At 46.8% G+C, this 16258-nt stretch overlaps 1 protein-coding gene across 4 annotated transcripts; it reads right to left on the bottom strand.

Annotated features, from left to right (window-relative positions):
* Positions 1-1577: 1577 nt before the first annotated feature.
* C12H16orf71 (chromosome 12 C16orf71 homolog) lies at positions 1578-16237 on the bottom strand. Of its 4 annotated transcripts, XM_029544852.1 has the most exons (10): positions 16215-16237; positions 15979-16100; positions 15091-15242; positions 13599-13748; positions 11082-11555; positions 8532-8649; positions 7620-7761; positions 5504-5647; positions 5176-5259; positions 1578-4295 (listed from the first exon to the last, which is right to left on the bottom strand). In XM_029544852.1, exons 3-10 carry the CDS (start codon positions 15196-15198, stop codon positions 4055-4057), a joined length of 1461 nt encoding a protein of 486 aa, XP_029400712.1. In that variant the 5' UTR covers positions 15199-15242; positions 15979-16100; positions 16215-16237; the 3' UTR covers positions 1578-4054. The 4 variants fall into 4 exon arrangements, with proteins under 4 accessions (XP_029400712.1, XP_029400711.1, XP_029400714.1 ...); XM_029544851.1 differs by lacking the exon at positions 16215-16237 and having other exon boundaries at positions 15979-16147; XM_029544854.1 differs by lacking the exon at positions 16215-16237 and having other exon boundaries at positions 8586-8649; positions 15979-16147.
* Positions 16238-16258: the final 21 nt, after the last annotated feature.

Here is a 16258-nt window from a genome sequence, read left to right as displayed (position 1 = left end):
ATAGGGAACTTTCGGGATAGCATTTGAAATGTAAATAAAGATAATAATAGTAAAAAAGAGGATGCTACCTTCTAGCATGAAGAAAGCTAACCAATATAGGTACAGCTTACAAGTCAGTACATGTTTGATTTCTTCATGTTTTAGTACTCAAGGATTTTGCAGTTACACAAATGTACTCACAGTTATTTTTGATGCCATGCATACTAAACTGTGCAACCTGAAATCAAATAATATCCTAGAACTGGAGAAAGGGAAGAGAAAGACATGAAGTCCTAGCACTAAGTGAAATAATGTTGGCCTTTGATAGCAGCTGGGGAAGAGAAAGAGTTGGTTTGCTTTAACTGTGTAGACACAAGTATGCTGAGCATATTCATGGTCAGCAATACAACCAAGAGCACTTGGGCAACACAAATTGAACTTAATAAGTTTAAAAGTAAAAGAATTTAAAAGTTTGAAGTAGGGATGTGGTGGTAGTTCTGAAAGAATTTTAGGGTGATTGTTGAACACGATGAAGATATATTCTATGAAATTTGTAATAACTGATAAAAATGTAAAAATTTTGTGGAAAGCTACTTGTCTTTCTAATGCAAACTCCAATACAGTTTTGGTTTTTCATCTGGTACTTATGAGAGCAAAATAAAGGTTACTGCAGCAGAGTGTCGCACCCTGAATAACTAAGCAATATCTTGTTCAAAGGAATCTGAAGTAGCGTTCCTTATTGTTCAGAAAATGGGATAGATCTCAAGTCCTTAAAGGGACTAAAATACAAAATATCCAAATAGATAGGAATGAAGATACTGATGTCTCTGAATAACAAAAATTCAGGAACACTTTAAAAAATAAGAGGGGAAAGGGAGAGAGATAAACAGAAAAAGAGGCAGAGAGAGATAGACAGAAAGAGAGAGACAAAGAGACAGAAAGACAGAGAGATAATATCTCAACACATACTGTGTGAAGAAATTGAATATATAAAAAGAAACTGGTTCCAGGGAACCAACTCTCTGTAGAAATTATGATGATGTGGTGAACACTGTTAAATATGTTATAAAGCATTATGTTGAAAGATCTTCAAGCCTTGCTCTTCAAATCTGCAGTCAAAAGATATCAGTGATCCTGATGGACATTCACCAAAAAATTCTCTCCTGGCAACCTTGAACTTCTCATAGCTGTCCTCTACATGCTAAAAACATGATGCAGAGTAGCACCTCAGCTTGTTACTCCTGACAGAACCCTTAATGACATACAGGAGGGTACATCAATTGAAGGTTTGCAATTGTTTCCTATTGTAAAGCCCAACCAACTCCATTTTTGAAGAACTCCATTTTGTGCGAGACCAGGGTCTAAACTCAAATTCCAGGAAGAAAGTCAGATATATATACACATCTCTACAATGTGTCTAATAGAGCAGGAAGAAACATAAGTGATTTACATGCAATTCTTACGAAAAACAAAGTATATGTATATATATATATATATATATATATATATATATATATATATATATACACATACATACACATAGACATCCTGCAGAGAATAGATAACCATCCTGTATGTCAAGTGATTTTTGACCCCGTGTTTGGTTTCTGCAGATTATGCCAGAAATGCAGTTTTTAAACTATTAACTTACTTACCTATATGGAAATTCCCCATGTTTACTACAACCACAATAAAAACCCTTAACCCCTATACCCTGGGCTATCACTATGAGCTGCTTCCATGGTGAGAGACTGAGAGACCTTGTTCCTGAGCTCATAATAAAGAACCTATGAATTTTACATTGGAATAGGAACATCAGTGGTCTTTAGGTACCTGCAATGGGAGCCACACTCATTCCTAGATGTAACTGGTTTAATATTTATAATACTGATAATATTTATTTGTGGTAATGTAAGGTGGGTCTTCACTTTGTTCTTTTATTAACCTTAAAAGCTACCCATCTTTGTTTCCTGTCCTCATCTTGTTTTGTAACAGTAATTGTAATAAAGGTTTACAACCAAAAGAAAAAAAAAAAAGAAGTGATGATGTTGATGATGACGACAATGATGACGATTGCCAGCAGTTGTTAATTAGGTAGGACTGAGTCCAAATTTTGAAGTGCTAGTATGGCAATTATTTGGAGAAAATACAGCAAAACAAAGTCAAGAAAATTCAAAACATGCTTCGAAAGAAAGAAAAAGCCCAGAAACCATGTTTAAAGTCAATAATGTCATGTGGCGTATGTAAGGATCTATAAACAAGAGAGCATTTCCTGCTGAGTCTTGGCTTCTCCTGGTCTTCTTTGCCTGATCCCTTATTGTTAGTTGTTACTTTACAAGCACAAATTGCATCACCTAAGTAACCCATGTGTTCTGTAAATCAAGACTAAAGGGTGGGGAAGTAGCTCCATTGAAAGCATGTGGTACATACTAACACCCGGGTAGGAGCAGAGGATTAGAGACCTGCTAGCTCTCCTTCCACAGATCCATTTGTCCATCAAATAAAGAATCATAGGATGAGAATAGATGCAGCCAACCACTCATGAGATTCATTGCAGCAGAGCTAGCACACGGCACACAAAGCCAGAGCTCCCTGTATAATGAGCAGGCATGTGGCTAGAGAGGCAACATCATCTGTTCCCAAAGAGTCTGAGTTTGTAGACTTGGTAACAGACTGTGGAGCGAAGCTTGTTTCCATTTCTCTTTCTAGAACTGGTCTAGGCTTGATGCAGTTAGCGGTTATGTCACTTTAAGTAACAACAGGGACCTGACTGGGTAAGACCCTGTTGGGGATCTTTGAAATTTCAGGGAAGAAAACCCACAGACTCTGGCTTTGGACTGATCTGCTTGCCCACTACCACCCTGCAGCTTTCCTGAAAGCCAGTGATTCCTAGGAGCAGCTGAAACTGCAGTAGAGTTTATTTTCTGTCACTGTGAGTCATTCTCAGCAAGCTTTCTAACATTATGTGTAGTGAGCTGGGAAAGTGTGGGCTTGGGAACAGTGGGCGCCTTTGCTCTTGCCCAAGTGGTTGAAGTGAAGGCTGCTGGGCAGAGGAAGGAGTCACACTGTTCTGGAGTTCAAGCATGGGACCTCAGTACCTGGGCAGAGCAGGCTGGCTCCCACGTACAGGGAGGCTACCTGTGGTCTTGGTGGAGGTCTGACTTAGGACATGTCTTGGGATTGGGACTATGGTAGCATCCCCTGCAGCCACATCAAACGGGGTTTGTGGACAGGATTATGTGGGCTTGATGCTGCCTACTAGTGACTTGCCATAGGACCTGACATTTGTGTGGCTCAAAGTCTGACACAGATTCTTGCCTATCTTCAGCAGCCGGCAGCTGGCAGTGGCACTGTTAAATGCCAAGTCCCCTCCCACGCCACCATGCCCTGCCTCCATAGTGGTTTCTCTGTTCTTTCATGGAACAGTCTGGGGCAGACTCTTGGGAGATGAGGTGGCAGGAAACCAAAGGGGCTGAGAGAGCAGGTACAAAAAGGTCCTAAAGATGGAGTCTGCGGGGTGTTGGTGGTGGGGCCAGGCTTGCAAAGTAACCAGGTGGAGGAAGCTCAGGTGTCCCATGAGCACCAGGTCTTGGCTGATCACATAGCTGTTACTGGGTACCACTGCATTTCACAGTGTTAGAACTCCCGGGAAGTATGGTATTCCATTCAGACTAGCAAAGATTGGTGCCACCTTTAATTTGGAGTGGCCTGAAACCTATGTGTGCTTTTGTGTCTCGGGTAAAAAGAGAGAGATTGCAAATTTCAGTTTTTGCTCCCTTTCCATCAGATCTGTATGGGTGTGTACATGAAATGCCAAGAATCCAGGAACCTGGGGATATTTTCTATAGGAAACTATAAATGTGTTTAAATATGGGATCGGGAGAGGCCCCGGATGCAGTTGCCAATGCCACAGCAAAGGTTTAACTATGCTTGAGCTGGCTGCATGGGGTGTAGACTGAGGGTCCCAGCCCCCAAGCCCATGCTGTTAGAAACAAGCAGACTGGAGAGGCCGCAAGGGCTGTGTGGTAGAAAGCCTGCCATCCAACCTGCTTCTCAGGTCTTTTACTTGAGTTGTCTACAGCTGCCCCAAACCAGGGAGCAGCTGTGTCCCAAGAGGGTCCCCTAGATCTAGGGCATTCTGCTTCTCAGCCCAGAGTTTTATGTGCTTCTTTCTCCGAGTTTGTGCTCCAGCTGTGTCTTCTGGGGCCTGAGTCTTTTGGCCTCCAGGACTGTCACTGGCAGACCGCTGGGGTGGGATAACCCCCTTCCGAAACTCCCTCAGCTGCTGAAGAAGCTGGCTCTTCCCAGTACAGTACCTGTGACACAAAAGCAACCGAAGCTCTGTCACCTGAAGCCCAGGACTCCCAAAACTGAGACAGGAATGTCTTAGGAGCTTCAGTTTCCATTCCAAAGCAAGGGCAGTCTGACGCCGCCACAATCTGGCTGGGAAGGATGTGGGATGACACTCCTTGTGGCTTCTCTCTTTGTAACGGGTATTGTCCTGGATAGTTTTATGACAACTTGCCACAAGCGAGAGTCATCCACAAGAGGGGACCCTTAACTAAGAAAAAGTCTCAGTAAAATCCAGCTGTAAGGCATGTTCTTAGTGACTGCAGGGGAGGGTCCAGCCCATGGGAAGTACACCGGTCAGCAGCACCCTCTGTGACCTCTGCATCAGCTCCTGCTTGAGTTCCTGCCCTCACTGCTTTTTTATTTTGTTTTTGAAGACAAGATTCTCTCTGTAGACCAGGCTGGCCTGTAATTCACAAGATCTGCCTGCCTGTTTTCCTGGGATGCTCAGAGTTTACATCTGAGGTCTGTACATCATCTGCAGCCTGGGCTCTAACAGTCCCAGAGACGTGGCAGCAGTTTCTCATTCACCATGGTCTAGGCCCTCAGGCATGTCCCTAATTGGATGCTGCTCTTTAACTAACTAGAACTTTTCACTTTTGGCTAACCTCTGGCCCTATACTTTCTCTTCTGCTGGGACCCGCAGCAGGGGCAATTAAACTGGGAAGCTGTTTTCAGTGGATGGAGCAAGCTGCCAGGGGTGAGGAGATGGGTAGAGCAAGCCTGGCCATGCAGGCTTCCCCTATAACACGCTATAAAACACAACGATAGACGCTCCTGCCACATTAGATGTTGGCTTGCGTGTGTAGGGGCCCAGTGGACAGTGAGGGAGAGACTCTAAGTTACCTCCGTTCCCAGGAAGATGCCGCCTGTGCCGAGCCAGCTGACTCCACTTCCTCCTCCTCACTTTCAGAGGAGCTATGCTCAGAGCTGGGAGGGAAAAAAAAAAAAGGATTCATAGAATGCTCTCCAGCTTCCTTGCCAGGTCTGCCTCTCACCTTCTCACCCAGGGACCTCCCTGGGAATTCAAGAGAGGTGGAAGCCAGACAAAGCTAAGGAGGCACTGGGCTTCCTGCCATGTGATGACAGGAAGGTACAACGTATTCAACCCAGATGAGCTCTCCCTTCTGCTCCCCTTCCTACCTGCAGGCACAGTTCCCAGCACTGTTTGTACCTCTCCTGGGGCTGGCGTTCTGGTTCTGACGGCTCTGTCTGCCGCAGGTCCATGAAGACAGTGGGAGGTTCTGTCTTCAGCCTCCTACTCTCTGCTAGTTTCTGGATTCGCTCAGTTTGAAAGCCAGGCTCTGCTGAAGCATTTCTGCAATGGGAGGGCAGGCCCTTCTATGTGATTCCCTGCCACCTAACAGGCTGGTCGAATCGCAGTGCTCATAGTGGCTACTGACCATGTTCCTGTTGGGTGCTGGTGGGCACCTGGAACCCATGTGTGCTCACAGTCACCATCAGGACAGGCCAGTACTACCCTATAGAATTGGGCAAGTCTGACATGCTACACATCAGCTAAGCTGGTAGACAGGCCTGTCATCCCAAGTGCCTGGGAAACTGAGGCAGGAGGATGGAAAGTTTAAGGCCTGGGCAACTTAGCAAGACAATACATATATTTGTTTGCTTTTCAAGACCAGTTTCTCTGTGCAACCCTGGCTTCTCTGGAACTCACTCTGAGGACTAGGCTGGGCTTGAACTCATAGAGATCCACCCAAATCTGCCTCCCAAGTGCTGGGATTAAAGGTGTGCACCATTACCACCCAGTTTATACATGTTACACAGTTTAAAGTGTATGTGAGTATTTGCTTGCATATATGTCTATACACTATTTATATGCTTGGTACTTACAGAGGCCAGAAGAGCACCAGATTCATGAAACTGGAGTTGTGAGCAGCTGTGAGTTCACTATGTGGGTGCTGAAAATCAAGCCTGTGTCCCCCAGAAGAACAATCAGTGCCCCTAACTACTGGGCCATCTCTCTGGCCTCCTAGAAAGACTATAAAAAGTAAAAAGAGGCTAGAGAGATAGCTTAGCACTTAAAAGCACTGACTGCTCTTCCAGACTTCCAGAGGTCCTAAGTTCAATTCCCAACAACCACATGGTGGCTCACAAACATCTGTAATGGGATCTGATGCCCTCTTCTGGTGTGTACGCATATACAAAATAAATAAATCTACAAAAAAAAAAAAAAAGGTAAAAAGAAGGCTGGGATTTGTGGGGTGGTACACACTTTTAGTCCTAGCAGTTAGGAGGCGAGGCAGGGGATCTCTGTGAGTTCAAGGCTAGCCTGGTCTGCAGAGCAAGTTCTAGAACAGCCAGAGAAACCCTGTCTTGAAACAAACAAACAAACAAACAAACAAACCCAACAACAACAACAACAACAAAAGAGTGGAAAGAAGACTTGTGATGCCTGCGGCACAGCGGTAGAGCCAAGCACATGTGAGGCTGAGCTCACTCTAGCATAAACCTCCATCTGTTCTGTTCAGTTGGAGGTCACTTAGCACAGGTGGCACAAGCTAGTCATGTCCAGTAGATCCATACAATTAAAGTCCGCAGCCCAGCAGCCACATTTCCCGTGCTTAGCAGTCATGTGGAGCTGGTGGATTTCTTTTTTTTTGTTGCTGGTTTTTTGTTTTTTTTTCGAGACAGGGTTCCTCTGTATAGCCCTGGCTGTCCTGGAACTCACTTTGTAGACCAGGCTGGCCTCGAACTCAGAAATCCGCCTGCCTCTGCCTCCCGAGTGCTGGGATTAAAGGCATGCGCCACCACGCCCGGCTGGAACTGGTGGATTTCATACTGGAAAGCACAGCCTTTGCCATGTCTGTTCCTTCTGCTTGCCAGGCAGAACCTCCAACTACTTCACAGAAAAGGCTCCCAGACTCCTGACAGCAGTGGAAGAAGCATGTGGGAAAGGCAGGCCCTGGGGGACCCATCTCCACCTCTGCTACCCCCAGCTTCACTGTCTCTCCATGCCTAGGGCAGGTTGCTGCCTACAGCCCTTCCATCCTCTTACGCCATCCTGTTCCCACTGGTCATGTAGCTAGCAAAGACAAAGTACCTTTAGCATTAGGGAACAAGACACAGCTCTGCCACTGATGGATTGAGACAGGCACGGCAATCTAAACTTCTGTTTTACCATGAAGAAAACAGAAAATGCAGCATTTGCCTAAATAGGTTCTTTAGTCAAAGAAAAAGTGCATGCCCAGTGGGCCACCAAAGGCCCAACTAGCACTACCCAGAGGTAGGTCGGCTCTAAGGAAACGGCTGTGGCTGCCGGGAAGTCTCACCTGGTTCCGGCGGCCTGTTCTTGCGTGTCTCGGAGCACGTCAGAAGATGCTTTCCAGGTAGGGTTGCGGACTCTGGGCTGAGTGGCACACAGGAGGGCCAGCTGTTCCAGGAGCATGTCCTGGGAGGGTCCAGAGCTGTGTCCTGGGGAGAGCCAGGACAGGGGTTGCTGAACTCAGGCCTGCCTCTGAGGCTGAGCTTCAGGCTCCAATGTGCCCACCCCAGCTTGTCCTGAGGCTTCCAGCACCACTTGGCAAACAGGCTTATCATATAGATTGACTGATTGTGTATGTGTGTGTGTGTGTGTGTGTGTGTGTGTGTATATATATATATATATATATATATATATATATATATATATTTCATATACATACATACAAGAAAAAATAAACTTTAAATTTTATTTAAATTAAATAAATATTTATTTAATTAATTAATAAATTGTTTGTTTGTTTATTTATTATAAATAATAAACAGGTGAGTAGACCATGAGGAGCTTCTGCCTTTTACAAAGCTGCCCACAGCAAGGCTACAAGGCCAGTAAGAATATGATGTCCTCTGCCTTCATTTTCAATTAAAATGAGGGCCCCAGGAGTGTGAAAGCTACCTGAGGGGAAAAAGGCAGGTTCTGCTTTCCCCCAGGAGAGAAAGGGGGGAAAGGAAGGAAGGAAGGAAGCTGGAGAAAGGAAAGCGGTGAGCCACTGGGCAGGGCAATTTTGAAGGCCTGAACATGCCTGGCAGGTCAGGCAGCCACATGTATGATGAATGAGTGAAGTCTTTGTAAGGCCCCGTTGAAATGTGTGCTGAAGGTAGTAAGGGGCAGCCGGCCCCTGCCCATCTCATAGCCCTGCCCCTGAGGCTTGGAAGGAGCTGCTTGTGGGGACTGGCTTGGGCTTCTGGGTTCAAAGTCAGACCTTGGTCTTGGCAGCAGTCAGCTAACCACCATGCACTTCTAGATGCACTGTCACCTTGGCTGTCTTGTCGCCCTGGCAGACTCTGAAGGATAGAATCCAAGTCCCAACCTTCAAGTGGCTGAAATGACAACACTGATTACAGGGCTGCAGGGAGTCCTACAGCGGCCCCCTCCCTCACTTTCACATCAGCTGCAGCTAGTGGGGGGTGTCATGATCATCCATTGTAGTGAGGGGCAAACAGGAAATAGTTTAGCTTAGGACCCCCCCACCCCCAATTTGGTTTTAGATTGTCTACACCCCCATTGTAATAATGTATTTGGCAGTATAGTTCCTTCACTTGCAAGTACTGTATAGACAAACCCCTCTTCAAACATTGTACCTAGCAATCTAAGTTCCTTGACACCCCTGACCTGCATCAAGCTACAGGAATTCCCATCTCTCCTGATTACAGTATAAATCTTTGCCCTCAACTCCCTAACAATCAAATTTAGACAATTTCTATTTAAGTGTGTTCCCAGTGTATCTAGGTATGAAGAAGAGAAGGGGCGATCTTGCCTGAACTCATTTTGAGTGTTAAGGCCGCAAGGAAAAAACTGTGTCTCTAATAATCTTTGAGGAAGAACCTCCTATTTACTGTAATTTTGTACCTGTGCATAACTAGGCAGTCAGGTGATTAAAATCTGATGCATTGTGGGAAAGGAACATGTGCAGTAGGAAAAAAAGATCAGTCAAAATATAGAACCATACAATTTATGCCATTATAGCCAGCCCCACTTCCTTTAGACTGCATAAAATGAAGCCCTGTCAAACTTGACAGTGTATAGCTTTTTTTTTTTTTTAAAGATTTATTTATTTATTATATGTAAGTACACTGTAGTTGTTTTCAGACACTCCAGAAGAGGGCGTCAGATCTTGTTATGGATGGTTGTGAGCCACCATGTGGTTGCTGGGATTTGAACTCTGGACCTTCAGAAGAACAGTCAGGTGCTCTTACCCACTGAGCCATCTCACCAGCCCGTGTATAGCTTTTTATCTGTTGTTATTGAGCTCCAATAAAGTTATCCTGCTTCAAAAGATAACTGCACATCTATGTGAGCCTTCGTTTTCAGTTCCTTGGATAAGAGGCCAACAACCTGGAAGCATCCAGCCCAGATTCCAACCACCATAATATTAGAGTGGTGTTTGGAGTTTGGGTTCAGCTAGCAAATGAATGTCCTCTCTGTTGTGACTGATTGCACACTAAGTCAGTCCTTTAATGTGAGACCTACATTTCTTGACACCTCATTCGGTAAGTGGCTTTTATTGGGGGGGGGGGGGGTTGTCAATACTTTGGGGCACAAAGATGGCTAACCTGGAGGAAGTTCCATTTTTTTTTCTCCCAGACATGATCTCATTATAGCCCAGGCTCATCTTGAACTATGTAGCCAAAGATGAACTTGAAAGTCTGATTGTCCAACCTTTCCCTCCCAAGCTCTGGAATTACAGGTGTACACTCATTCTGTGCATGCAAGATAATCATCCTACCACCGAGGCACATCCTAGCCTTTTCCACCATGTAATTTATTTTGTGTGTGTGACAGGGTTTCTTTGTGTAGCCCTGGCTGTCCTGGAACTTATTCCATAGACCAGGCTGGTCTCGAACTCAGAAGATCCGCCTGCCTCTGCCTCCCTATACCCAGATCGCCATGTAATTTGTAAACTGTCTAGGTTCCTATCAATTTAAGATGTCTGAAAGGCAGGTGCTTAAACTGGAGAGCCTGGCCCAGATGGCTTTGCAGGCATTGGTATGACACAGAGGGAGGAGGCAAGGAACCTACGATGCATGCTTGTAAGAGACCTTTCAAATTCCTGCGGCCCTATAGGTGAGGAAGAATTAAAGGCATGAGGGTGAACAGAATGAAATTGTTGGTTTATGTAAACAGCAGTGAAGAATTCACACTTATCTGTGTGCTGTACTCTGTACAATGTTAAAGTGATGCATGGGTGAGGGCGTGGTCTTCCCATGTCATTCTGGACCATCTTCCAATATCTGCATAGCTGACCAGGGTACTCTTCTCTTTGAACACTGGGCTATTATGACAGGTTTCTTTCTTGTCCAGTAGATAGGGTTTCCTCATAGATTGCAGCTGTGCTCACCATAGGCTGCCTGCCCACCACCATAATGAGGAAGAGCTCAGCCACGGAGGGACCCTGCTGTGGTTTATAGATCCGCTTTCCCAGTGGCCTTCACACCCCTTCCTTTGCTGCAGTATCTCAACAGGATGGCCTCTTCTATTCCCAGCCTGTCTCCCTGCCAGGTGATATCTGCCCTCTGAGGACCTCCCTTCTGTAGCACTGCTTGTCTTAGCATGACTGACAGTCAGCATTTATACTTGGATCATTTCTGTGTTCTCTAAAGAAGGCTGGAGTTGGCTTCTCTTGCTATTGCCACTAATTCTCCCTGAGGGTGAGCCCCATGCCAGTCTATCCCACACTGTCACAGGAGCAGCAGGTGGACTTGGGATCTGGGCCTTAGGTCCTGAGGGCAGGCTGGGCCATGCAGACACCTACCTTGAGGGAGAGAACTGGCCATCCTTCCTGAGACTGCTCCGAGGTTGCTTCTTGCTGGAGTCCTACCTCTGCAGCCTGGCTTTGGTCACCATAGGCTGGGCTCTGAGCAGCCTGGGTCACTTTCTGAAGGATATCTCTCTCTATCATCTTCCTCCTCTCCCTGCGGAGGGCTCTGTGCTTTGCAGAATTTCTATGATCAGTATCTGAGGGCTCTGTCTTCAGCTCTCCTGCTGAAGGAATGATGGCTTCTTCTCCCTGGGAACACCATGGAGGACTCAGGGATCCTCTGGGGTTAGACAGGCTTCTAAGGCTGCCTTCCAGCCAGGTGTGCGACTCAGCATCCACAAGGACTGGGCTGCTCTTGACACAGCAGGACGAGCCAGGGTCTCTTCTTTCCTGATGGGCCAAGTCCTTTGATCTTACCATCCATTCCCTTCTGGGTTCTATGGCTAATCTCCCAGGAATCAGAAGTGGCTAGAGAAGAAATGGCACCCTCTATGAACACCTGCAGGCATACTTTAGGGAGACTGTACATGCACGATTAAGTGGAAGTCAGAGGGTAACTTTGAGAGTCGGTTCTCTTCTTCTCTGTGGGTCCCAGGGATGGAACTCAGGCTGTTAGGCAAAGAAGGAAGTCCCACCAAGCCATCTCCTGGGCCCCATTTTGACCTTTTTTTTTTTCTTTTTCTTTTTTCAAGACAGATTCTTACTATATATAGCTCTAGATGTACTGGAATTAAACCAGGCTAGCCTCAAACTTACAGAGATCTGTCTGCCTGTCTCCTGCGTGTCGGGACTAAAGGCATGCACCACCATTGCCAGGTCTCACTTTGACCCTTGAGTTCAGCAGTCTGTCAAGTCATATAGTCATTGCCACTATCTCCTAAACTGTTCCACTCCCCATCACGTCTCTCCCAGAAAGGAAGAAAACATCTCATGAAAATCGTGTTGCTGGGTGGTGGCGGCTCATGCCTTTAATCCCAGTACTTGGGAAGCGGAGGCAGGTGGATCTCAGAGTTCAAGGCCATCCTGGTCTACAGAATGAGTAGAACAGCCAGGACAGAGAAACCCTGTCTCTAAAAACCAAACAAAACAAAACAAAAAAGTGACCTAAAGTGTCCAGAGCCCAGCTGCCTCTCAGATCCTCCTGCAGGGTGTAAGGGGTGTTGTTTACACTTGCTCCTCTGAGGGCTGGCCTTCAGGCAATGGATATGGTGGCCATGGATCAGGAGATCCTCTTTGCCCTCACACATCCAGTCTGCTTCAATGATGTAAAGATTAACTGAGCAGAGACAGGTTACCCAGAGCTGAGTGGATCCTGGAGCCCAGCTTAGCCTTTAAAATGAGTTTTGGATTCTACAGAGTTTTCATTGGGAAGTATGTTTAACCACAGCAACTTCAACAAGTGTTAATATGTCTGACAGGCTGGGGTTGCCAAGGCTAAAAAGCCTCAGATGCGATCTACTAAGGTAGCAATCATTCTCATCATCAAGCCACTGATGTCTTGAATAAATGAATGAATGAATCTATCTACCTACCTACCTACCTATCAGCTTTTCTGAGACAGGGTTTTTCTGTTTCAGCTAGCCCTCACAGTCCTTAAATTCAGAGATCTGTCTGCCTTTGCCTTCTGAATGCTGCTATTAAAGCATGTAGCACCACCTCCCAGTATTAGTCATAATTATACATATATATGTACATGTGTTTATGTGTACCATGTGTGTACTGGAGCCTACAGAGGCCAAAAGATGGGGGCCTGATCTGTTAGAATTGGAGTTAAAAGTGGTTGTGAGCTACCATGTAGGTCTGGAAACCAAACCTGGGTCTTCTGCAAGAGCAGCAAGCTCTCTTAATTATTGAATCATCCTGTCCAGTCCCTGCCTTTAACTTCTGATGCTCCTGCCTCAGTTTCCAAGTAGCTCATATTACATGCCTGTACCACCAGCTCTGGATGCTTGCTTGAGTTTACATAGAGGTCTTGGTCTCTCCCGGGGATGTGGGACAGAGAGATGATTATAGCTATGTTATTGGTAGTTCCTGCAACTAGGAAGCTAGAGCTTGTTTTGTGGCCTTTCCTGTTTGTTTCCCACTTCTCCCTGATCTCCTACTAGGGTAGCATTAAGCACCACTGTGCAGGCATTTGTGGGACACACCCCTTCCTTTCCTTGCTGGATTACTTAGTAGTTGAACATAAGTTCAGCTATGAATTAGCTAGGTTATGGAGAGACACTTGAGACATGTAGCTCTGAAAATGGCCAGACAATATAAAATGTCTCAGTAGAAAACAACACAGATCAGGGTGGGAAATCAGAGAGAAAATCAAAGTGCTCCTAGTTCAGGGGGTGGGGCATGCTCATGTGCTACATACCCGATGGCCAGGCTGTCCTTGTGGGAGAAAGAGAGGCAAGACCAGTGGCTTAACCATTGAGACCCACACTGCTGGTGGAATCCTTGTGAGATTTGGGACAACCTGCCTCCCCTCCCCTCCAGAGTTCCCAAGGCCAGTGTCCCACAGACCTCAGGTGAAGGACTCCTCCCTGCAGTAACCCAGGTCCCAGACTCATCGACACCAACAGGGTCTTCAGCCAGCTCCTCAGTCAGGTCTGGAATCAGGACGGGCTGGTTCCGCTGAAAGATGAAGGGCTCTTCTTCCTCCTCACAGTCAGACTGCAGAGAGACCAGGGCACTTTAGAGGAAAAGGCAGTCATGCTTTGCACAGCCTGCCCAGGAGCAGGTCTGGGAAGATCAGTTCTCAACAAAGGGCCTTGTTCTGTGCTGCCTTCTGCTGCCAATTTGAAAACAGGCTTAGCAGCATACCTCCTGTTGGTGAGATGTGGGCTTTGTTTTGCACAGGCCATATGCAAGCCTTGCATAAAACGGATGCTACATTAATCCACACAACGGAGGCTGCATTAATTACACAATGGATGTACTGTGTTAATGCACACAACAGATGCTGCACTGATGCATACAGTGGGCACTGCATTAATGCCAGCGCTGAACGATGGTGGTGAAGAAGCAGTGAGAATGGAGGCCAACTCACTTTCTTTTTCTTTCTTTCTTTCTTTTTTTTTTTTAAGATTTATTTATTTATTCTATGTAAGTACACTGTAGCTATCTTCAGACACTCCCAGAAGAGGGCATCAGATCTCATTACAGATGGTTGTGTGCCACCATGTGGTTGCTGGGATTTGAACTCAGGATCTTCAGAAGAGCAGTCGGTGCTCTTACCCGCTGAGCCATCTCTCCAGCCCCAACTCACTTTCATACTGACTAGTCACTTAACACAGGAGCCTTGGTCTCTAATGGAGAAAGGCTGAGCTGACACTGCCTGTCACCTCACAGGGACCTCACAAGGCAATGACAGCACTAGGGCACTTTGGCACTGCCATTGTCTACCTCTTCTGCCTCATTCCCTATGAACTGGATGATGCGTGAATCTTAGCTCCATCACCTTCATCTTTAAAACACCCAGGTATGGCCACCTTGCTTCTAGAACCCTTGCTCTTCACTTGAAATGTCCTGTGCCAACCCGTGTGCTGAGCCTCTGACCAGCAGATCACAGTGTATCCCTCTTACCCGTGTAAATGGCCACTGATATTGTCAGTGACCCCCGACTCACCTCAAGTGGCAGAATCTCTCCCAGACCATACCATGCGGCCTTGGCAAGGTTATCACTCTCAGAGATTGGAGCTGGACCTGACCTGACCCAACAGAGTTGAAAGCAGTCCAACAGCAGGGTGGGAAGACCAGGGCTTTGGTACCAAGTCCACCTGGGGGTCAGGACCACAGCAGGAGTGGCCTTGGAGATACAGAGCACTAATACCCACACTCAAAGAGTTCTGGCAAACCCAGAGAGAAGCCTGGAAGAAGTGGGTACCCAGAAGTAGTCCCAGACACTGATGAGTGAAAATAAAGTCCATAGACCAAAGTGGGGTCTGTAGAGGAGTGCCTGAAGCTGTCCTTGCCCAGGCTGACAGTTAATATCCAGGAGAAAGCTCTTGCTCACCAGGGACGAGTCTGAATCCAGAGATGGCAGCTGGTCTTTGGCAGCCTCAAGGATGGCATCCCAGGGAGAAACTGGCAAGGACACCACAGCTTTGTCTTTGGATGTCATGGGGGCCAGGACTCAAAGACACCTTCTGTCATCACCAAGGAGCCCTGTGGAGCACACAAGGTGAGGTGGCAGTGTCTGGTGTTCAAGGAGAAACTAGCATTGGTAGTCTTCCCAAAGCCTTGATCAGCTGTACACGAAAATGCACCCGTAAAATTCTCGTTTCTACCCATTTCCTTCTGGCTCTGCAAACTTCTGTCACTTGGTAGCAGGACTGTATGTGTGGGTGGTGTGCAGTCATGAGTGCGCAAGATGATGGTGTCCTCTACTGCTCTCACAGAGGATCAGAATCCAGTTCCCAAAACCACAGCTACTTGCAACTTTAACCTCGGGGACAGCCTATGTCTCTAGCGTCCACTGGTACCTGCACTGGAGTACACATACCCCCACCTTCACACCCATACATATAATTAAAATATAAACTAATTCATTAATATAATTAAAAATAACCTTAAGAAGTTAAAGGTTTAAGATCCATTAGTCAAGAGATTTTGTTAGTCATAGCTCAAATGAGTCTCTATAATCCAGTCACTGGCTCAGCCCCACCTTATATTCTTATCTCACCCTAAAGAAAACATGCTCAGTTCTCAGGGGCAGAGGGGCTTTAGGACTGTGGGGTGAAGGCCTAGCGAGAGGACCAAGCAGATCAGCTTACGGTGCCAAACCAGAGCAGCGACAGTGGAGTGAGTGGGGGCTTAAGGCATTTGAGAGTTGTAAGCCAGGACGGGCGCTTGGCTGTCCTGAATTGGGAACCACAGGTGGAGACGCTTTCGGTATACGCACCAAAAGATGTTTCCTACCAGGGGCTTTGGCGGGAGGGTACAGAATCACCGAAGGGAAGGGGGCCGCCCAGGACCGATCGTCCTTTAGGTGTGCAAGGCGGGAGGGTTGAAGGAAGGCTTGACCTGCAGAGGAAAAAGCATGGAGGAGCTCAGAAGACCCAGCGGCTCAGCGTTTCACCTCAAAGCCAGTTGGCCCCGCCTCGCTCCGCCCCGCGCCAGGCGTCGTTGTCAAGGGACCTGGAAGGCAGCGGGACCAGGCGGTCCGTGCTAGAGCCGAGGGG

Source organism: Mus pahari, chromosome 12 (genome assembly GCF_900095145.1).
Source record: "Mus pahari chromosome 12, PAHARI_EIJ_v1.1, whole genome shotgun sequence".
In the NCBI taxonomy this organism is placed as follows: domain Eukaryota; kingdom Metazoa; phylum Chordata; class Mammalia; order Rodentia; family Muridae; genus Mus; species Mus pahari.
This window is presented reverse-complemented; position numbering and strand designations above follow the sequence as displayed.